Raw genomic sequence first — 23,331 nt, forward strand, 5'->3', positions numbered from 1 at the left:
TATGAGCAGATTGTAGCAAATTAGGCACTCCCGTGTCACAAGAGATATAAAGTTTAAGAGAGCACTCCAAGAGAGCTTTTATCAATATCATTAGTTTCTAAAACTCTTTCTAATCTTAAAACACCAAAATAAGTACTAGTGCATGAAATAACCCTTCATGCATAAGGAATTACAAGATTAAGTGTTATACAGTTGGTAACTAACCCCTTTAATGTGTTCCTTAGTCATAAAGAAAAGTACATTGAAATAGCTTTAACTTTGTGTAAGGAATATGCTCATGAGCTGTCATATTTAAGTAAGTTGAGTTGAAGACTATAAAACAACATTATGGGCTAAAAAAAATATCATAACATCAGTGAGGTTCGTATGAGTAGATTGTAACAAATTAGGCCTCCCGAGTTTTTCTTTTCTTTTCCGATCTAGTAGTGCCTTTGTGAGAGATTATGGAAGGGGTTGATTTTATTATAGTTGCTGCTGTCTTTCGATGTCAAGGATAAAGACAAAGCACTGGGTTTGTATCGTAAAATTCCATTCTATCGTAGGCTGAAAGGAGGCTTTCTTCCTCTTCTCATCTTCTTCTATTATTGCTCTTGGCCAAAAGGTTAATTAAAAAATAATATAAACCCACTTTAGATCTATGCTTAATTATTGAAAATTTACTTGCAATAGGACTACAAATCAGCTTCTAAAAATGTTAGGGAATTATTGTGGATCCATTCATTATTTTTAAATTTTGTAAATTCAATCGTTTTCTACATTGGACTTTTTTCTCAAATTCAACTAATACCATTTGCAAGTATAATTATTAAATGTCCATTTCGTGTAAAGAAAATCTTATATCATTTCCTTCTTATTTTATAGTAGTTGATAAATGAATGCATGCATTGTTTGTGCGAAAAAAAAACATCTATAAATAAAAATATATGATTGATTGCGCCCTCTCAGTCACATACTTCACATTTGTTCGAGTAAAATACTTTAGTTGAAATGAATTGTTCAACCATAAATATTTACGCCCTATCATTCAAGTGCGCCCTCTTATTCAATTTCAGGACGCACCAATTTAACATTGTTTTCCACAGTTCATATCTAAAGCATCAGCCAACTCAAGATTGCACTACAGGAGACGTCATTAATACTCGATGTCATTGAAAAGAAAAAAACCACTAGATGTTAGGGCAAGACACAGGACTTGTCCAAGATTATATAGAATGAGATATGATGGTATTTGGCACATCTACATATCAACGATTGAATCGATTCTAGAACTTTAAACAAAATAGTAAATGAAGGAAAGAAGCATTTCACACATGGTCGTTTGAGAAAAGTCTGAGAATCAACAAGAGGAACCTTGAAGTATGGCAAGGACCTTCATTAGTTTGCAGACATTGTAGCAATTCAACACTGCAAATATCTAACCTTTACATGCTCGAGGTGCCAATAAACTACACCATCAGTGTTTTTAAAAAAAATGAGAAGAAATTTCCATTACACTCAAACTTGTCGTCCAATGAGAGTCCTAGGATATCTCAACAGAGACCCTGACCACCACAGTTGGAACAACATCAAAATACCACCCAGTTACAGCATACTACACTATACAACGGTATGTTTCATGATGCCCAGTGAGCTCTCCATTGTACGTGACCTTCACAACCTGTCCCTTCTCAAACCCATAGTATCGAGCAACAGCATCACTCTTGAGCATGCGAGGCAACTGCAAAACCAATATCCATACAATTGTGGTGAATTAAAGACAAGAATTTTGATGCTATGAAGGGAGCCATTGGTTAAAAACAAACTCTGTTTGATCATATCCAAGTGCTAGAGCAAACCTTAACCAAATTATTGATGATAAGAAAAAGCTAAATAACCCACTTTGAGTCCAGATATATGTCACCATTCTCTTATATTTGCAGTCCGCTTTTTGCTCATCCAAAGGCCAAACACATTGGCATGATATGACAGAATTACCAACATTTTTAACAGTTTCTTAAAAATGAAAAATTTCTTGATCTAGCATTATACAGACAGAAGCAGGAAAATACATCAATACATCATAGGATACCACAATCTAACATTATACAAACAGAAGGAGAAACACACATCATAGGGTACCACATAATCTAGTGAATGAAATGAATGTATCATTGTCTGACACTAATTATGATGAGCTTAGCTTGGATCCAAAGTCACCAAACTCATGGAGACCTAGTATTCCCCGGCACTTTGCGCAATGAAAATCAACTCTAAGCTTCATTGGAATTGAAATAAAACACCAGTCTGACAGCAAAAGAATCTGTACGGGTCACCACCAATCCCACCAGTTGACCATGTCCAATACCATATCCTTTCTATATGCTTTACAATTATAAAAAATACAAAAACCAAAGTAGAAACCAGTTCCTAGATCACTAACTTGTCTTAATCAGAAAATATAATCACCAATCTAGAGAGTAGTCATCTTGATCGCTCAGAAAACATATTTTCTTTAGCAAGGAACATAGATAGTCAAGAGTCTTACTCTAAGGTTATTGCTATGGAAAAAAAGAGTCATTCGTTTTAATTCATCAATATAAGCCTCATTCGTTTTAATTCATCAATATAAGACTTATCATCTATAATTTATTTGATAAAAGATTTCCTCTCACCAATTACTACAAAAATATACCTTTAAAAGTTATGTTTTAGAGAACATAACCAAAATCTAGCTATATGTCATAATACAGTACCTGTGCCTCCACCTCAACTACCTCACCGTCGTCATCGACTCATCTGCTGCATGATTTCCCACTTCCTTTACTGCAACTGACCACATTTGAATTTCATTTGGTGTATAATCAATTCCTTCATGAGTAGCCTTAGCTGCAAAGGTGTGCTAGCTTACTCTTAAGATCAGGGACGTGACTGTTAAGAGTCTTACTCTTTAAGGTTTTTGCTATGGAAAAAAAGAGATTCATTTTAATTCATCAATATAAGACTTATCATCTCTAATTTATTTGGTAAAAGATTTCATCTCACCAAATACTACAAAAATATACCTTTAAAAGTTATGTTTTAGAGAACATAACTAAAATCTATCTATATGTCCTATACAATACCTGCCCCTCCACCTCAACTATCTCACTGTCGTCCTTGACTCTTGACTCATCTGTTGCATGATTGCTTCATGAGTAGCCTTAGCTGCAAAGCTGTGTTAGCTTACTCTTAAGATCAGGGATGTGACTATTAAGAGTTGTGGCTCTTCTAGTCTCTTTTTTCTAGGTAGGTGGTCTTATTCTCAGGATTTATCTCAACACATTTTATATGTTAACCAGAAAGCACCTGTGTACTCTGCCACTATGCTTCTACATGTTTTAATATAAACAACTTGTTGAAACATTAACTAGTTAAAGTCTATAATATCATTTATATAGCAAAAGACATACTCCTCGTGTAGAGCATCCAGCTCATAACCTATTTATAGGTTCTTTCAGTTTAAATTAGTTCCATAACTTCAGGTGTTTATCTTTTGAAGATTAACCCTTTAGGTACAATTTCCAACATGATATATGTTTCAGTTACCAGACACAGGTTGGTCCCAGCAACATTGGTACATGTCTGGGACATCATGCCAGTGTACCGACACATGGTATACAGTGTTGGGAGGCATGTGCCGCAGTCTGTGCTACAGACCCGATAGGCCATCGGACTGGTATGTAACAGTCCAGGCAAAACATAGAACCATGGAATCCAAATAATTATTATGTTTAGTCTTTCAGTTCAGTGTCCAATCATTATTCCATTTAATGTTTTAGCTCAGATCTACTAGTTACTCGTGAGCATTTATCAAGACACTGCCTACATATTCTCTTTTCTCATATACGATTAGACACAAAATTAAATGTATCCAAATTCCTAATCTAAATAGACACATTATTACAAAGAAACACTACTTTAAAAATTTATTAGCCTCCCCCAAGTATAAGGTAGAGGACTTACCTTTCAAATGCTTGTAGGAAAAATGCCACACAAATTTGAAACTCAAAAAATAAAAGAACTTTTGAATCAATATTGATATATGCTCATTATATCCTGGTTCAAGATGCCTTCAGCTATTGAAATCCTTACCTAATCTATTTTGGACTCATTTTTCCACTTGTGGAATTTAGCAATCATTAAACAGAATCCTATTGATCGTTGAAAAAATTGTTTTGGTTTCTTGATCTTAAAATGAATCAACTTCATACCTGAACTCTTTCGGAACAAACAAACTGAATGCAAGATGTTCAATAGTTCACAACAAAACACTACAAACTGATTCAATAATGTAATCAAAATGCGATAATTTTCAATTGTCACGATAATAATTTTCAATTATCATTGCTATAAATAAAAACTGTGACAATTTTCAATTATCACAATGAAATCAAAGTTATACATAAAAATCAGTACAACTTGATTCAACAATTTCAAATTTATTGACCTAGTTCTCACTTCTCAAAGCATATATCCTTCCAAGACATTAACCAGGACTGATGGTATGGCATCTGATGCTACAATAACTGTGGCTCCTGCCTCAAGTGAGCCTAGCCTAGATGACAGGCGACAATTTGAGAGCTTCAGGCTGGGGTGTACCGATCAAATTAAACTTCCTGATTTGAGCATTAATGGGATGTGATGGTTGTCACTAACTTGCCTGTGAACCTATTTAATGACTCTGGTCCCTCTTCCATTACATCTGAGAGCAAAGTGTTTGATGACCCCATCTCACCTAACCAATGTGATGGTGGGAGACCTGGGCAAGGCACCAATGGTGGAAGACTTGCTGATAATGAAGGTTCTTAAGGATTCCTAGGATCAAATTGTTCTGCTTGAACCTTTTGCATAGTCACCTTCCTATTTCCAGTAGATTGTTTCAAAGTGGAGTTAGTAGCACCTTTGTTTGTCCTTTGTGTTGCATGGAGCAAGAGCCTATTTATCACTGCTTCTTCTTTTGCCCTTTCTCAGCTTATCTTTGGTAACTTTTTCAACTCAGATTGGGTGTTCAACTTTCTCATTTTAAAAACCACATATTGGCAAATGGCTGGATGAGGCAGATTGGTGCCCCTACTGGTAGGAACCTTAGGATCACGACATGGGACTGTTTTCAAACTTTGAATCAAGAGAAGTCAAGATAATCAAATTAATTTCTTTAGTTTCCAAAGAGTCATGAATATTCATTTCACAATAATTCCAAGATGAATTCTGAGATATTTATGGTATGAATTATACATCATTTAGCTTATTAAATTAGGAATCGAACACATTTTACAAAATGCGATTTGGAACTTTTTTAGAGAAATTTATGCTTCATTCTCTCTGCAAAGGTCCTGATGGGTTCTCTACCAAGATTGGAAGAAGGTTCTTCTCACCTTTTCAAGTCCCTTGATGACTTTTAGTTATTCTATAGCTCTTTAATTAGTTTTTATTTATTTTAAATCTTAAAAGTGGTGGAGAAGTTAATCACCATCACTATACATACCTCATGATTGTAAATCTTGAAGACATAGTGTTTTGAATACAAGTTGTGTTTCTCGAGGTGTTATCTCTTTGGTGGATTCCTTAGAGCGATGAGTTCTTAAACCCTATATCCCTAGTTAAAATAGTTTGGAAGTGTTAAAGGTGTTCTTAAGATTGAAGTCAAATCAAAATCAAAATCAAAATCACAATTGAGCCTTCGAGCTCTCCTCATTCCAAAGAAAAAGATGGATCATGATAAGTGTGTAGAAAGCATAGCTATAAATAAGATTACTATTGACTATCGGTTTCCTATTCCTCGTATAGATGATCTTCTTGACCAACTTGAAGAGGTCAAGGTTCGCAATACCGTACCGTACCGAAGTTTCGACCTGGGCTCGGTACCGGTACGGTACGGTATACCGCTCGGTACACCCAGGTGTACCGAGCGGTATATTCAGGCGTATCGAGCACTGTAGCAATGCTACAGTGCTACAGTACTGCTACAGTACCGGCCCGGTAACAGGCGGTCCGCGTACCGGAAGCCTGTCGGACCGGTACTGCAAACCATGGAAGAGGTAACTATATTCTCCAATATTGATCTTTGCTGTGGCAATCATGAAATCTGTACAAGACCCAAAAATGAATAAAAAACAACATTCAAATAAGGGATGGTCTCTATGAATAGATGGTAATGCCATTTGATCTCTCAAAAGCTCCTAATACATTTTTGTGCCTCATAAATCATATTTTTTTAACATCTTATTGAAAAATTTGTTATCATATACTTTGATGATATTCTTATCTATAACAATAATGAGGAGCAACATCTGCAACATCTTCGTAAGGTTTTTATTACTTTGTGAAAGCTAACATGAAGAAATATAAATTTTCAGTGATAACCTCATTTTTTTAGGCTATATTATATCTATAGATGAAATCAAGATAGATCCTAGCAAAGTGGAAGCTATACTGAAATCCAGAGCTTTCATATCTCTTTTTATCATTCATGGTCTGATCTCTTTTTATCGATGATCTATAAAAGGATTCAATTCTATTGTGGCTCTAATCACAAATATGCTTGAAAGGAGATGGTTTCAAATGGACAAATAAGGTCCAAAAGAGCTTTGAGATTCTAAAAAGCAAGGTAACTGAAGCTCCTATCCTAATACTCCCAAATTTTGATGAAGTTTTCAAAGTTGAATGTGATGCTTTGGGAATTGGCGTTGTTTGTAGTCAAGAAGTAAACTAATTACTTTCTTTAGTGAAAAGTTGAGAATTAATGGAGCTTTAAATTATTGGAATCATTACCTACTTCCAAAACTATTTGTGCTTTACTCTGATTATGAAGCTTTGAAATACATCAATAGTCAGCAATATGCTACATGAGTTGAGTTTTTCCAAGCCTATAATTTTACTATCAAGCATAAGTTTGGTATTGAAAATATTATTGTTGATGTCCTTAAGCAGAAAATACTCCTTAATTGCAAGTAAACATTGTGGGGTCTGAAATCCTAAGAGAGCTTTATAAATATATCCTTATTTCAAGGAAATTTGGAAAAAGTGTGAAAGTGGCAATCATAATCATTCCTACTTCACGATGGTTATCTTTTCAGGATTAATCGTCTTTGCATTCCTCAATGTTCTTTAAGAGAATCTATCATTAAGGAAGCTCATGCTAGTGGGTTAGGTGGTCACTTTGGAAGAGACAAAATTTGAACGCTTGTGCAGGAAAATCTTTATTGGCCAAAATTGGACAAAGATGTAAGATGGTACATGGAACGTTATAAAATTTGTCAAATTGAAAAAGTCATAAGCAAAATTCATGGTAATGCTCCTTAGGAGGATGTTAGCCAGAATTTTGTTGTAGGTTTACCCAAAATCCAGAGGAACAAAGTATCAATTATGGTTGTCATGGATCAGTTTTCTAAAATGACACATTTTATTCCTTGCAATAAGACATTGGATGCATCTAATATTGCTAACTTATATTTTTGTGAAATTGTGAATCTCCATGGTATTCCTAAATACATTGTTTCTGACATAGATTCAAAATTCTTGAGCCATTTTTTGCATACTCTTTGGAGGAAATTGGGAACAAATCTTCTTTTCAATTCATCTTACCGTCCATAACTTGATGATCAAACTGAAGTTTTCAATCAAAGTTTGAGAATTTTTAAGAAGCTATAGGGTAAAAACATTCGTCAGTGGGATCTTCTTTTGGCTCACCTAGGACTTTCTCCACTATTGCACAATTATAAATCCAAGGGATTAGCACAGCCTTTAAGTATTGGAAGCATCAGCCCTTCCATCCTCCAGCTGGCCCTAGCCATGAGAAGAGAACAGGAGAGATTCCATGAGTTCAAGCTTACGGCTGCAGATTCTCCTTCCCCTGGTTCTAGAGGCTGAAACTCTTCTTCATGCTTCATCCAACATCTTCAGCAACTTCTACCTTCTGCCGCAACCTCATCAGCAGGGTAGAACAAGAAGACCGAAACCGGTAGTAATTTTGCTGAGAGTAACTAGTTTATTGTCAAGTACAGCATGTTCTTGTAGCACAAGTCATCTTTCATCGTTCTTTTAGTCTTTGCTTAGCAGTGATTGAAAGAGGCGCTCGGGCGCTCGCCTAGGCGCTCGGGCGAGGCGAGGCGAGGCGAGGCCCGAGCACCTTGCTAATGTCCCAGGCGGCGCCTGTTGCGCTTCAAACAGGCGCCGCCTGGGCGCTCGCCCGAGCCTAGGCGCTGGGCGCTTCGGGCGAGCGTCTGGGTAAACCAAGTGACCGAACCAGGATTTTAGGTCTGGTTCGGTCCTGGTTCGATTGTTAGTTGGTTCAATCGAACGAACTAAACCGATATAACCTTTACCCAACCCTAACCCGCTGCCGCTGCCGCTCCCGATCTCGCTGCTCGTCGCTGCTGCTCCCGCTGCTCATCGCTGTCGCTGCTCGCGCCTCCCACGTGCCCTCCAGCTGCTCGCACCTCCCGCGAGCCCTCCCGCTGCTCGCGACTCCCGCGAGCCTTTCCTCTGCTCGCGACTCCCGCGAGCCTTTCCTCTGCTCGCGCCTCCCGCGAGCCCTCCCAGCTGCTCGCGCCTCTCGCTGCTCGCGACTCCCACGAGCCTTCCCTCTGCTCGCGACTCCCGCGAGCCCTCCCGTTGCTCGCGCCTCCCGCTCCCTTTCCCTTTCCCGCCGCCGCTCGTCGCTGCTTCCTCGTTTCTCCCTCAGGCTCAGTATACAGTATACTCTTAATATTAAGTTTATTTGAATTTTGAAATGATTAATTTTCAATACTGGTAATAGATTAATAATATATTATTTTAATTTTAATGTTGTTAATTTTTATTTATTTGAAATTATTGCTAGGTTTCAACATAAATGGCAAGTGTAGAGAGCAACTCAATAGAGTCTCCAATGGTATCAAAAAAAGATCCTGCATGGAAGTATAATTATTTGAAGGATCCGAAAGATCATAATGCAGTGACTTGCATATTCTGCGATAAGACTACCAGAGGTGGTATTTTTTGTGCAAAACAACATCTAGTAGGAAATTTCAAGAATGCAGCAGCTTGCAAAAAATGTCCACCTGAGGTAAAAGAAGAGTTGTTGAGTTATATGAATGAAAAGAAGACACAAAAGAATGAATCTTACGGGAATTTACCAGAAGACAATGTTGAACATCTCAGGGATGAATAAGAAGATTATTCTATGAGTATTAACCCAAGTGAAAAAAGAGTATACGACAAAAAGGGAAAAGAAGTTATGAGTACTAAGAAAGGTAAAAAAGGACCGATGGATCTATATATGCTTCAAGGATCCCAGAAACAACAAGGGCAAGCAGGAGGCTCAAAATTTAGACAAACAAATATAAGTGATGCTTGTGATAAAGAAATAAGAGGAAGAACAATTCAGCACATTGCTCGCTTCTTCTATCAGGCTGGTCTTCCCCTTAGTACAACTCGTTTAGACAGTTTTAAGGATATGATTAAAGCTATTGGAAGATATCGTGCAGGATTAAAACCTCCAAGTTATTATGAGATGTGAGTTCCATTGCTGCAAAAAGAGTTGAATTATACAAATGACTTACTAAATGGTCATAAAGAATCATGGGCAACACATGATTGCTCTATTATGTCAGATGTTTGGACTGACAGGAGGCACAGGAGTATAATTAATTTTATGGTTAATTGTTCTTTAGGGACTATGTTTGTGAAGTCAATAGATGCTTCATCTTTTGTAAAATCTAGAGACAAGATATATGATTTACTTGACAATTTCGTGGAAGAAATTGGAGAACAAAATATCGTTCAAATCATAACCGACAATGGAAGCAACTATGTTTTAGCTGGTAATATTCATCTTTTAATTTTATTAATTATTTTATCTTCAATTAAGTGTGTTAAACTCTTAAGTCTTATCATTTTTGTTATCCTTTGTCTTAGGTAAATTGCTTGAATCAAAAAGACAACACTTGTATTGGACTCCATGTGCAGCATATTGTATTGATTTAATGTTAGAGGATATTGGAAAGATCTTAGAAATCAAGAAAACCTTAGAAAGGGCAATTTTTGTTGTTGGATTTCTTTATAATCACATTGGAGCTTTGAATATGATGAGAGAATTTACAGGGAATAAAGAATTAGTGAGATATGGTGTTACCCGATTTGCTACTTAATTCTTGACATTACAGAGCGTGCATCGTTAAAAACATACTCTGAGAAATATGTTTACCTCTGAGAAATGGATGACAAGCAAATGGGCAAAAGAAGCAAAAGGCAAGAGGGCTGTTGATATCATCTTAATGCCATCCTTTTGGAATCATGTAGTTTATATATTAAAGGTAATGGGCCCTCTTATTCGAGTCCTTCGGTTGGTGGATAATGAAAATAAGTCTGCAATGGGATATATTTATGAGGCTTTGGATAGAGCAAAGGAGACGATTAAAAGATCTTTTAATGAAAATGAAGAAAAATATGAGAAAATTTTTACAATCATTGACGAAAGATGGAATTGTCAACTTCATCGTCCCTTACATGCAGCAGGATATTATTTGAACCCTGAATTCTTTTATAAGATTAAATCTGTTGGATTTGATGTAGAAGTTTTGGATGGGTTATATCAGTGCGTTGCAAGATTAGTTCCCAGCCTTGAGGTTCAAGATAAAATTATTCATGAATTATCTTTATATAAAAATGCTGAAGGTCTTTTTAGAATTCCAATTGTCGTTCGATCCAGGACAACTACCTCTCCAGGTATTAATAATTTGATATAATTAATTTCATATATATTATGTTACTATGTTATTGCTAATAATAACATAAATTTTACAGTTGAATGGTGGACTCTATTTGGAAATTCCACCCCGAACTTACAGAAATTTGCTATCAAAGTACTTAGTTTGACATGTAGTGCTTCGGGTTGTCAGCGAAACTGGAGTGTCTTTGAGCATGTAAGTATTACTAAATATTTTTGTTTTAATTAATTTATTTATTTAGATATATGTATTAATATATTTTTAAATTATATGACATGACAGATTCACTCGAAGAGAAGAAATCGGTTAGAACATCAACGATTGCACGATCTTGTTTAAATAAAGTATAATCAAGCTTTAAAGACTCGTCATGATTTGAAAAATAGATTTGATTCAATCTCATTGCAAGATATTGATGATTCAAATGAGTGGTTAGTAGGAGAAATGGGTGCTAACTTGCAAGATGCTGGAGACGAGCTTGTATTTGAAGATGATAGATTGACATGGGGAGATGTGGCAAGAGCTTCAGGTGCTGGAGAATTACAAACATATACAAGACAGATGTCAAAGAGAAAAATGAGTGCAAAAACATCAAGCTTGGCTCCTGCTATTGTTAAAGACATAGAGAATGAAACATATCTTGATGAAGAGGAAGGAATCAAAGGACAAGAGGAAGAAGACAAATTCAATGAAGATGATTTGTGTGAAAATGACGATAATATTAATTATGATGAATGACTTTGATATAAAATTTTATTGTTTTAAATTTTGAAACTTTTTGTTAATGTGACATTGTGATTTTGTATCTTAGATTTTCTTAATTTAATAGCATATTTTTATTTAAAATTTTAAATAATTATATTTATTAATTATATTATATATGTTTATATTTTAGTGCCTCGCTTCGCTCGGGCGAGCGCCTAGCACCTCGGGCGTTTTTGGACCTTGGCGCCTAGTGCTTTTTAAATCACTGTTACTTAGTCCTTTGTATTTTATAGTAGGCACTTTTAATTCAAAACAATAGAGTTCTTTTTGGTTTTACACTTTTTCTACAGTGAGCTTTCACTCCACCACAAAACAACATACGACCCGTGTTTAGCTTGAACTCGAGTCCAAACCTCATATGGATTAGGTGGTATCAGAGCAATGATCCTTGGCCTATGGATGGTTACCACGAGGCAAGGATACGAAGTGTCAAGTGAAGAGCTATAAGAGTTGGAGTTCAAACCTCAATCACCGACGAAAAAAGGTGACGACGGGATGGCAACCAATAATTCAGCACCTTCGACTAACCTTGCTGCCCAAATCGCAATCTTATCGCAATATATGGAGAACATGATGGGTTGGATATGAGCCCAAACCAACAATAAAGTCTTGGTCATTCCGAGTCGAGGCTTGCATCGACAAACCCTTCTATGACGACTCATTAACGTCGAGGTATTGGATGCATAGTTGGATCAACTTGACACCTATTTTGAACTCTATGGTTACAATAGTGAAGATAAAGTCACGTTTGTTCAATTCAAGTTGACGGGTGATGCACTTGCTTAGCGGAACACATACCTTCAAATACCTATGGCATTGAAGAAGTAACACGGGCACAATTCAAAAGGCTTCTTCGTTAAGAATTCTACCTGATGGGGTATATTAAAGATCAATGACGGAAGTGGCACTACTTATGCCAAGGTTGGGATCAATGAAAGAGTATACCACCAAATTCTGATGACAAGCAATAACACTCGAGGTTTCTCTCTAGGATCACCCGATGATAATGAAGTATACCTCTGGTCTTCATGCACTAATTAATATTTAGTTGAGCCTTTTCAAAGTTTATGATATCATGAACACAAGTGTGATGGCGATGACAATCGAGAAAAAGAACCAATTCCACAACGAGAAAAATGCAAAAAAGGCCAAAGGAGGTTACCCGAAGGTCAAGAAGAATACTGGGAATGGTAAAACCTCTTCTTCTCAAAGAAGAGTGATCTATTTTGTGAGCATGGAAGAATTGCAAGTCACAATAGGGAGAAGTGTTGGAAGGTTCACCCCAAACTCTTCCTAAATAAGTGGAAGAACGATTAAAGTCGACGAACGACAACTGCAACCATCAATGATGACTTAACCGAACTTGCACTGGTTTAACATCTAGATCCGAGTCTATCACTGATGGCTAGACTAAAGGTTATAGACTCAGATCCAACCCCTAGTCCAAAGGTTCGAGAAGTAGCCCAAAGTATCCACAACTCTTCACTAAAACCAATGGGCTTCGTCCTAGATATGCGATTGAGCACAAAATTCAACTTATCTTCGATGCACCTTTGTCAAATCTTAACATGTATCGGAATTCAATTTTGGTGAACAAAGAAATTCATGGATTTTTATTTCAAGAAATAATTTAAACTAAAGTCAACTCCATGATATTCTAAGATATTATGGATATTCTAGCTTGGGCAAGGTAATATGATATAATAAGGCAAATCACCTTTAATCTAAAAAATAAAAACCATGACAATTTCATAACAAAGAAACAACCAAAAAAGGGTGTGTCCCTCAGTATAATTTATTTTTTCCAACCATTAGAAGGGATAAAGTAAGAGCCATTAAGAGTGAAATTTAACAACTAAGTTGGAACCATCATTTGCTCTCTACCTGGATGTCCTCCACGTTATACTTTGCTATGAGCTTTTCTTTCTCTTCTGCAGCAAGTAAGACATGCCTTGGCTTCAAAACGTGCTTTGTGATATTGACCAGCAATTCTGTTATCTGATATTGAAAAGCAAATTAAGCATCAGGAAGAAAACAACAGAAATTTCTTAAGTGTACTTTAAATTATAAGAGGCAAAATAAAGAAACAAAAATGAATAAGGATGGGCATTGAACGAGTTTTTTATTAAGCTGAGTTGGTTTCATATAAATATAACATGTTAGCACTTAGTTTGGAGACTGTGGACCTTGATTTATGAAAGCATTACAGTAACCTTTTACTATAAATATGAAATTTTTATATAACTAATACATAATTTTTCTGCAGACATCAGCAAAAGATCCAGATCTACTTTGACTCTTAACAACTAATGTCTAATAAGGATTAATAGTCCAAATTATGTTATAATTGAAACACAAAATAAACATTGGAAGTTCTGACTTGATTTCTTACACTGAAATGCAATAAATATGTCTCTGTTCCAAAATAAAATATATGAAATTCTAATTAAATAGTTAACGACGAATGCTCACAAGCTAAGTATCTGTATTATTGCTGACAGCAGAAAAGCAAGTACATACATGTTAGTATATCTAGATAAATTAATATTTTGAGCTTTTCCCAAAGAAAGGGATCAAATGAAAACCATAAAGAAGTCATAAATTTTGAGCAGTGGAGAGTACTTGAAATATCTCCAGTCTGAATTTGAAAATCTCTTCAGTAAGTTCTCGAGCTTTGGATGTCATTTTACTTTGTAACACTAATATTAACCCAGTCAAGTGTTCTTTGCTAACCCAGCTGTATATTTCACGCACAGTTGACAACTTCAAAGGTTCAGTTCCACAGAAGATGACAAGAAGCTGAAGAAGAAAATTTGTTAAGTCGAAACGAAGTCATTTCCATACCAAAAGATGCAGAATTTTAATAAAAGAAAAACAAAAAAGGACATTTCCATATCAGGAACAAACAGAAGCTGTTTACTGCTGCAAACAGTTGCTTACACAGCAGTGAATATACATCTCTTTACTGCATCCATGCCTTTGGCAGCTGTTTACTGCTGCAAACAGTTGTTTACACAGCAGTAAATATTTACATAGCAGTAATAGACAGCTGTTCACTGCATTCGTGGCTCAACTGCAGTAGGTGCCGTAACCTTTGTCATAGCCACACCATGATGGAAAACCATCAGGCATTATAAAGGATTTCCGAAAATTTTATTCTAGGTAAAGAAATCAACAAAAAATCATCAATTAGTTGGCCTAGAAGATCTAAAAATTGTGTTGAAAATTGATATATCTTTTGGTCTTTCTAGGTGCTAACCTAGGAACTCCTTTTGCATTAAGTGCACTTTTGTATTAAGTGCACTCCTTCACTATTTAGGTATCCTAAAAGCCACATTTTGGAATTCTAAAAGACATACATGTTTTCTAGATGATTACTCTTGGGAATCATTGCCTGCATTTGATTGTATAAAGGCTCCTAAATGCCTATAAATACTGAGGCTTATCAATGAATCAAACACTTCAGAATCGAGTCTTTTACACTCCTCTCTTGCTATCTTGCTCTCTTGCTTTCTCTCAACTTCTCTTTTCTCTCTATTTTGTTCTACATCAATTTGGTATCAAAACCATCAAGAAACCTGCCTTGTAACCAATTGGATTCCAACTAGCAACAAAAACTTTAATCAACACTCAAGGATCTTTGCACCTCCAACGTCAACTCCTTGCAAGTGGAGTTGGACTTTGGGGTGACTATCCCTACGAAATTGGTGGACTTAGCTCTCGATACCTGATAACTTTTTTGAAAACTTCACCAATATTTTTGTCGAAAAGAAAAATCATATATTTCTTTATATCATGGTTTTCATTGCTTCTCCCCTCGTTTCTCCTTTCTTTTTTTTTTAATCATCCTCTCTCTCTCTCTCTCTCTCCTTTAGCTACAACTATAGTACCACTAAAATTTAAACCTCTAAAAGTTGTCCAAAGAAAGACAAAAATTGAGAAAAAAGAAGTGAGAACCATTTAAAACATTACATTTCTACCTTGTGCATTGCAATAATTAACAACCTCGTTACCAAAAGACAAATTGTTGATAGCATTAGAATCATAATCCTAAGGTTAAATCCTTATTAGATTAATTCTCGGATGTCATAACTCAAAATTACCTAATGAGCTACCACCTTACGAGAAATCCAACATGCCATTGACCTTGTCCCAAGATCATAGCTCCCTAATCTCCCACATTATAGGATGAATCCTAAGGAGAGAGTCAAGTTAAACAAGCAAGTTGAAGAACTTCCGGCTAAAGGATTTGTGTGACACAATCTCAATCATTGCGCTATCCCTACCTTGCTAACCTCTAAGAAAAATGGGTCTCGGAGGATGTGTATCGATAGTTGAGCGATCAACAAAAATAACAATAAAATATCGCTTCTCGATCCCTCGACTTGAGGATATGCTAGACCTTCTCGCTGGATCTCGTTGGTTTTCAAAACTTGACTTGAGGATATGCTAGCCTAAAACCCTTTTTGAGGTTTCAAGTTTCCATGGATTAGTCTCTTTCTCTCTCTTGTAATCATGTAATGTTAATCATCATTAATAATGGTCTATAGTCTATAAATTTGAAGATCATTAACTTTCTTAAAGGAAATTATTGGATATTTATTATAAATTTTCTTTTATTTTGGCATTTTTATTATTAGATTTGGACATTATAGTACTTTGGCACTTTAAATGAATGTAATTTGATGTTTTGATGGTGATATCTATAACATAAAGTGACATAAAACTCATGTAATTTCCAATTTATATTTTAGTGATCATATTTCTCCTTAATTATATAGTTTTTAAATTTTGAATATGTAAGAGTGTCTCGCTTACGCTCGTGCAAGTGCCTCTAGTGTTTTGGCACCTTGGTGCATTTTAGCACCTAGCACCTTTGACTACACTCGTCTTTGAATTATGTTAACAAGTTATGATTCAAAATGCATAGGAAGTTTAATTATAAATTGTATAAGCATAAAGAAAGTATTTGATATCCATGCAGGTGTTAAATGTATAAAGAATATATATATTTAAAATAAAATATTTATTTATGATAAGTTTTGATAGCATATGATTAGTTCTTAATTTTTCAGATTTGAGAAGTAGCTCATTATTTTATACTGATAGAAGAATGAATCAAAATTTTGGGGTATGATTATGCATTTAGATTTATTTTGTATATATGTTATTTGGATTAAAATATTATATACTCTGAAGGAGTCAAATTTATTGAACAATGTCTAATGGGTGAATTGTCAATGGGTTAAAATATGTAATAAATGCTATGTGAAAATAAATTAGGATTGCAACACTGTAGCATTGTCGACTTTCTACTAGGCTGGGGCATTACAATTTTTAAATGTTGTTACACTGTTTTTGGGTCCTATTTGAAAAATGCCTGTGCAACTTAGATTTATTTTTATCCAAAAATATCAATATTTTTATAAATCCTTAGAAATATCTAATAATGCTTATAACAATAAAGTTGTAACTCTCAACTATTTGGGATCGACTATATGGATCTTTTATTGCTATTAAAATTTATAAAAAAATCACATGTTTATTTAAGAGTATTTAAATCTTTATTTATAACTAATATTAAAATCTTTTTAGGTATTTTTTTTGGCTCTTATCAATAATTATTTCACTTCTTCTAACTACGGTATTCGTAGATCTCCTAAATACATGTTCATACTATCTTAAATAATTGTCTCTCATTTTATCCCCTATTAGAACAATACTAAATTATTCACGAATAAAAATATTTTTTTTCCTATCTTTCCTCGTAACTCCATACATCAATCTCAACATTCTCATCTCAATTCTAATGAATCCCTAATTGATCTTTTTTTTTTTTAACTTTTAGGCCATTAAAGGACATATATTTAGTTAATTTAGCCTAAAAAAGCTATAGATTTTTATTTATTTTATTTTTATCAATTAAAGGTGAAAGTACAAGGTTTTTTAGTAAAAATTTTAATGAAACCTTGAAAATTCAAGTGAAGCTTTAAATGACCACTTTTCTATTTTTTCTATTTTGAGTTAATTAATTACTTAAAAGGTTGAATTTTTTTATTATTTTCACTTTTCACCAATTTAACTTTTTTCCTAAAGGTTTCATAAAACCTTAAAAAATAGTCTTATGAAGACCTAACTAACCTTTTTTTTTTTAGGTCTTCAAAAGACTTATTTCTAGTTAATTTAACCCTTAAAATCTGAAATTTTCACATTTTCTCATTTTTTGCATGTCACAACCTAATTTCATCAAGCGCATGACCAAAGCGTTAGTCATCTCAGCACCTTCAAACCACTAGGGTGACACTAGGCTGAATGGGGCTATCATACAAAGTTGGACTCTGAATTGTAATTATAATCTTGTACGCAAAGTGTGTAGGTTTGCCATGCACAAGATCAAGTGGCCATTACTGGACTTGTATGCCTTTTTAGTGTTCAAATTCCATATTTTCTCATATTCCTTGTTTTCTCCTTACATTCCAACTATTTGTTAAATTGCTTAAATGCTATGATTTTGAAAGAGACATTGGAACTTGTCTGTCACTCATCTTCGAAACCAATCAACTTTCCTTCTTTGCAAGTCCATAGGGACCTATGTGAGATTGCACTTAGGCTGACCCTTTGTGAATAGATATCAAAGGGTACGTGATGACTTAAGCAATTTCAGCTAAGCCTATGTCATTTAAATATGGGGAAAAAGCCAAAGGCCATAGATAGGTACTCTATCACTTGGTATAAATAGTACGGGAGATAAAGGGGTCATTGCTAATGCAGAGAAAGAAAACACTTATGTTGGTTTCATTAATCACAGATGGGATAGCTAGAAGCCTAGTGAACATAACAAGTAATAAGATATTTTTATTATGCTTTGTATCAATGATTGAAATATCGTACAGTACCAGAGTTTCGACATTCACTCGGTACAGTACAATACTATATACCGAGTGATATAACATTCGATATACTACTCGGTATATATATATATATATATATATATAATTCGATGACGTCGCCTCTCCTCCCAGGCGGGATGTCGCCTCGTGTATATATATATATATATATATATATATATATATATATATAAGGCAACGTCGTCGAAAAAGGTGATGTCGCCTTCTCCTTCTCCCATGCAGGGCGACGTCGTCTTATATATATATATATATATATATATATATATATATATATATATATATATATATATATATATTCCATCCGGTAACGGGCGGTTCGTGTACCGGTCAGTTGACGGACCGATACATACCAGTGATTTAAAAGGCGCCAAGGTCCAAAAGCGCCCAAGGCGCTAGGCACTCGCCCGAGCGAAGCGAAGCGCTAAAATATAAAAATATATAATATAATTAATATATATAATTATTTAAAATTTTAAATAAAAATATGCTATAAAATTAAGAAAATCTAAGATACAAAATCACAATAATATATTATTAATCTATTAACAGTATTGAAAATTAATCATTTCAAATAAACTTAATAATATTAACAGTATACAGTATACGTATACTGTTAAAAGGAAGTGTAAAGGGGTGCTGAGCCTGCTGACTGAGAAAAGAGGAAGCGGCAACGGCGAGCGACGACAACGGCAGCGGGAGCGGGAGAGGGAGCGGCAAGCAGCGGGAGGCACGAGCGGCGAGTAGTGGCAACGGGAGCAGGAGCGGCGAGCAGCGAAAGCGATGAGCGGCGACAACGGCAACGTTTGCGAGCAGCGACAACAACGAGCAGCGGGATCGGGATCGGGAGCGGCGAGGGTTAGGGTTCGGTTGTCACTTATATCAGTTTTAGTTGGTTTGATTGAACCAACTAACCATCGGACACCGAACCAGGACCGAACCAGACCTAAAATCCCGATTCGGTCGCCTTGGTTATCATAGGCGCTCTCCCGAAGCCCCTAGCGCCTGGGCTCGGGCGAGCGCCCAGGCGGCGCTTGTTTGAAGCGCGCCGCCTGGGAGATTAGCGAGGCGCTCGAGCCTCGCCTCGCCTCGCCCGAGCTCCTAGGCGAGCGCCCGAGCGCCTTTCTAAATCGTTGATACATACCACCTGGTACGGACAGTATTATTCGAAATTGTATACCTTGCTTTATATACTTAAATAAACATTTCAAATATACATAACCTTCAAGACGTCTTCTTCATGAAGGTTATAAGCTAAATCTAGCATTATGGTAAGACCCTAAAGTCTTATCATGGAAGAAATGAGAGAAATGAGAATGCTCTGATAACAAATGATAAGACCCTAAAGTCTTATCGTCGATCTGATACCAATTGATAAGACCCTACGGTCTTATCGTGGAAAAAAGGGGAGAAAAGGGAATGATAATGATCGCTTCGAGGGGATCGGCCTCCTTGATCGCTTCGTGGGGATCGGCCTCCTTGATCGCTTCGAGGGGATCGACCCTCCTTGATCACTTCGAGGGGATCGGCCTCCTAGGGTTTATCCACAGAGTGGAATAACATTTCATTCATTGATTGATACTGGTAGCACTAACAATTTTATGGACATTGAGACTGTTGACCGATTGGCCCACCACATTGAAGACTATGACAGATTCGAAGTAAAGATCATTGATGGACGGATTTTCACTTGTGATAGGAAAGGTTCAAAGATAAAATTGATTATACAGGGCCAGAAGTTTCATGCAACGATTACTACACTAAAAGACCGACCTGTTGCTTACACTATCAAAAAGTGGAGACCATGCTTACTTGATCAACGGGTTGTGATGCGTTGCAGATAATCTATGGCTAAAGTGCTGAAAGAGAAGCTCCCCGAAATTTATGCTGCTCAGCCTTGGGGACAAGGCTGATTTGAAGAGGGAGGAACTGTTAGGACCCTTTTTCTAAGCTTTTGAATAATGTTTATTGAGTCTGTTTAGTCCAGTTGTTTATTGAGTCGGTTTGGTTCAGTTAGAGTCAAGTAGAGGTTTATTTAATATTTATTTATTATTAGAGTTCAAGTCGTGATAGACTCTGGGTGGAACTCTATAAATAGGGATGTAACTGCTTCTTTTCAGTAATCTATGAAAAATACTATTCTATCTTTTGACAAACCCTATGAGGTCGATCCCCTCGAAGCGGTCAAGGAGGGCTGATCCCCTCGAAGTGATCATCCCCTTTCTCTTCTTTTTTACGATAAGACTTTAGGATCTTATCATTTGGTATCAGAGCATCCCCATTTCTTCCATTTCTTCTACGATAAGACCTTAGGGTCTTATCCCATTTGGTATCAGAGAGACGATAAGACTTTAGGGTCTTATCATTTGGTATCAGAGCGACGATAAGACTTTAGGGTCTTACCATTTGGTATCAGAGCCTACGATAAGACTTTAGGGTCTTATCATTTGGTATCAGAGCGACGATAAGACTTTAGGGTCTTATCATTTGGTATCAGAGCGACAATAAGACTTTAGGGACTTACCATTTGGTATCAGAGCATCCTCATTTCTCTCCTTTCTTCCACGATAAGACTTTAGGGTCTTACCATTTTGTCACGGACAAACTTCTAAACAAGATGTTTGATGTAATGCTCATATATGTCCGTGTCTCTTGGCATGTTCATGCCTTGTACAGAATGTAGAGGGACGGCTGAAGGCTTAATAGTCCCATTTTAGTTGGGTTGGTGGCCTCTTTAGGCTTGTAAATAAAGGTTGTGTCATGTGGACACGTGCGAGAGATTCTCGGTCTGTAATGGACCATTTTACCCTTTGTTGCGCCACTGTTCAGAGCTTGTAAAGTCTGTTTGTAATTTGCATTGTCAATGAAGTGTTTTTCGGACATGTTTGCTTGTGGATCCCGATTGAGGCGTTCTCTCTAACCCGTTCTCTCTTTTGGTGGTCCTAAGGGACAATGGGAGGCTTCGGGGAGGCTGACCTTTGCGGATGGACACGCAAGGGTGCCGCACGACTTAGGCAAAACCAGCTAAGTCCGTGACAGATGGTATCAGAGCGGGACAAGCACTCATAGAAACACTTGACATGCAAACGTGGGGGACCTAGCGGGGCTGCGTTGAGGGCAGTCAGCAACGCGCGACCGTTTGAGGGAAAACGGGCATGGAGATGTTGGGAAAAGAGTCGCTCAGAGGAGCGGGCATCTAACATTGGCATTCAGAGGAATGGCCAACCCTTCGCGCAAGAGGCACCACGAGAACAGGTAAGCTTGGAAGAATGCGGAGCGCACAAAGGTTGGGATGGCTGAGTTTGAGCTACGGCTCAACGTTGACAACTTTACTTGATGGTGCTCAAGGCAAGCGAGGCGCTTGGCAAAGGACGAGACCATGCAAAGTGGAATAAGTTGCTCAGCGACCGAAAGAGTTGTGCAAAGCTCACAGAGGTGAGGGGAATTGCTAACTCGAAGAATTCGATACTCATGCATGGGCTTGTATGCGGACGATGGAATGTTCGTGGCCATCCTAAGGCGGTCGAGACTCGGCGCCATGGAGCATTGAAACTTTCTCTTCGGCATGCGAAGGATACGTCCGGAGGAGGCTGAAGTGTGCAACGAGTTCAGCATGTTGCTAGGCCTTGAGGGGTGCAGCGGTGGCTGTATTGACGTGGAGGCGCAATCTAGCAAGTGCGTTTGCAAGAGGCAGAACAATGCACAGTTTGTTCAGCAGGTCGGAGTAGTCCAAGGGGATGGTGGTCTCCGAAACGAAGAGAGATGTTGCTCCAACGGGACAGTTATCCAAGAGGGATAAGTCTCAACTCTCCAGAGGGAGAATCATGTGAGACGGACTTCACATATTGAGGAGGAGTACCTCACAAACAACAACTCCACGAAGCTCAATGGACCGAGCAAGCAGCGAGGAGTTGTCGCATGATCTCGCTCGAGAGAATGCATTGGTGGATGCATTGCGAGATCAAGTGGGGAAGCGACCTAAAGCAACTTAAATGAAGGCACACTTGGAGTCGATGTAGAGATCGGACTCAAGGGAGGGCTGACCCGTGGAATGGTGGGCACGAGGGCCACCATCGACTCAATGCGAAAAACGAGGAGCGGAGCAACTTGGGTGTAACTTGGCGAAGTACCCAAGCCGCATGAAGGGAGCCAGCAGAGAAGTTGGAACATGGAGCAGAAGCACAGTGCTTTCCTTAGATAGAGGTCAAAGACATGAACTCTTGCAGAGGCAAGAGTAGGATCATGTTGTTCCATGGGTCCTTCATTCTGACGGAGCGGACTCATCTTGCATGGTGCCAAAGACGAAGGGAGCTTCTGGGCACATGCACCTTATCTCGGAGGAGCATTTGATGGAGGAACTAAGGCGACTCAATTTGCGGAGGCGAAGTTGGGTACAGAAGGCCTTAGCACGGGGCAAGAGGACGCAGAGGCGGGTACTCTTGAAGAATATGTCACAGTGTTGCCATTCGAGTTGCTATGATGGAAGCGGTGCGCAGCGGAGATTGTGCTGGTAGGGGCAGAGGCCCAGGATCCAGACAATGGTGCACAAATTACAGTGAAGTCGGTGGACTTCGGGAGCTACTAGGCGACGGACTGTCCTGGAGCAGTGCTTCATCTTGGTGTGACCCAAGAGTGGGTGGATGAAGGTCGATTGCCAAAGGAGCAAACAAAATCGAAGGTGGAAGAGACCCTGCGATGTATTGGCAGAGGCCACACATGGAGGGTTCACAATTCGAATTTATTCCACAAGGATTAGAATGCAATGGAGATGTCACCAGGAGGCGACATGGTGCAGCGGATCGTGGTGGAACAGTTCGTGGCAATGCGATACACACGACTTAGTCCCGGGAGGGACTAGATCATATGGAGGTATGATCGGGAGCTACTGGAAGCTCCACTTCGGTGAACAACACGACGACAAGAAGGACTATGGA

At 37.5% G+C, this 23,331-nt stretch overlaps 1 protein-coding gene across 2 annotated transcripts in view; it reads right to left on the minus strand.

Moving 5' to 3' along the window:
* Nucleotides 1-1,330: 1,330 nt before the first annotated feature.
* LOC135649816 (DNA-directed RNA polymerase V subunit 5A-like) overlaps nt 1,331-23,331 on the minus strand; it is a 30,183-nt gene continuing 8,182 nt past the window's right edge. Inside the window, exons 2-4 of one of the 2 annotated variants that reach the window (XM_065168664.1) lie at nt 14,115-14,291; nt 13,377-13,490; nt 1,331-1,717 (exon numbers count right to left, since the gene is read on the minus strand). In XM_065168664.1, the coding sequence (XP_065024736.1) occupies nt 1,592-1,717; nt 13,377-13,490; nt 14,115-14,291 (417 nt within the window). In that variant the 3' untranslated portion in view covers nt 1,331-1,591. The remainder of the gene's footprint in view (nt 1,718-13,376; nt 13,491-14,114; nt 14,292-23,331) is intronic. The other variant, XM_065168665.1, reaches the window with a different exon arrangement.

This window comes from Musa acuminata, chromosome BXJ3-9, assembly GCF_036884655.1.
Source record: "Musa acuminata AAA Group cultivar baxijiao chromosome BXJ3-9, Cavendish_Baxijiao_AAA, whole genome shotgun sequence".
Taxonomy (NCBI): Eukaryota; Viridiplantae; Streptophyta; class Magnoliopsida; order Zingiberales; family Musaceae; genus Musa; species Musa acuminata.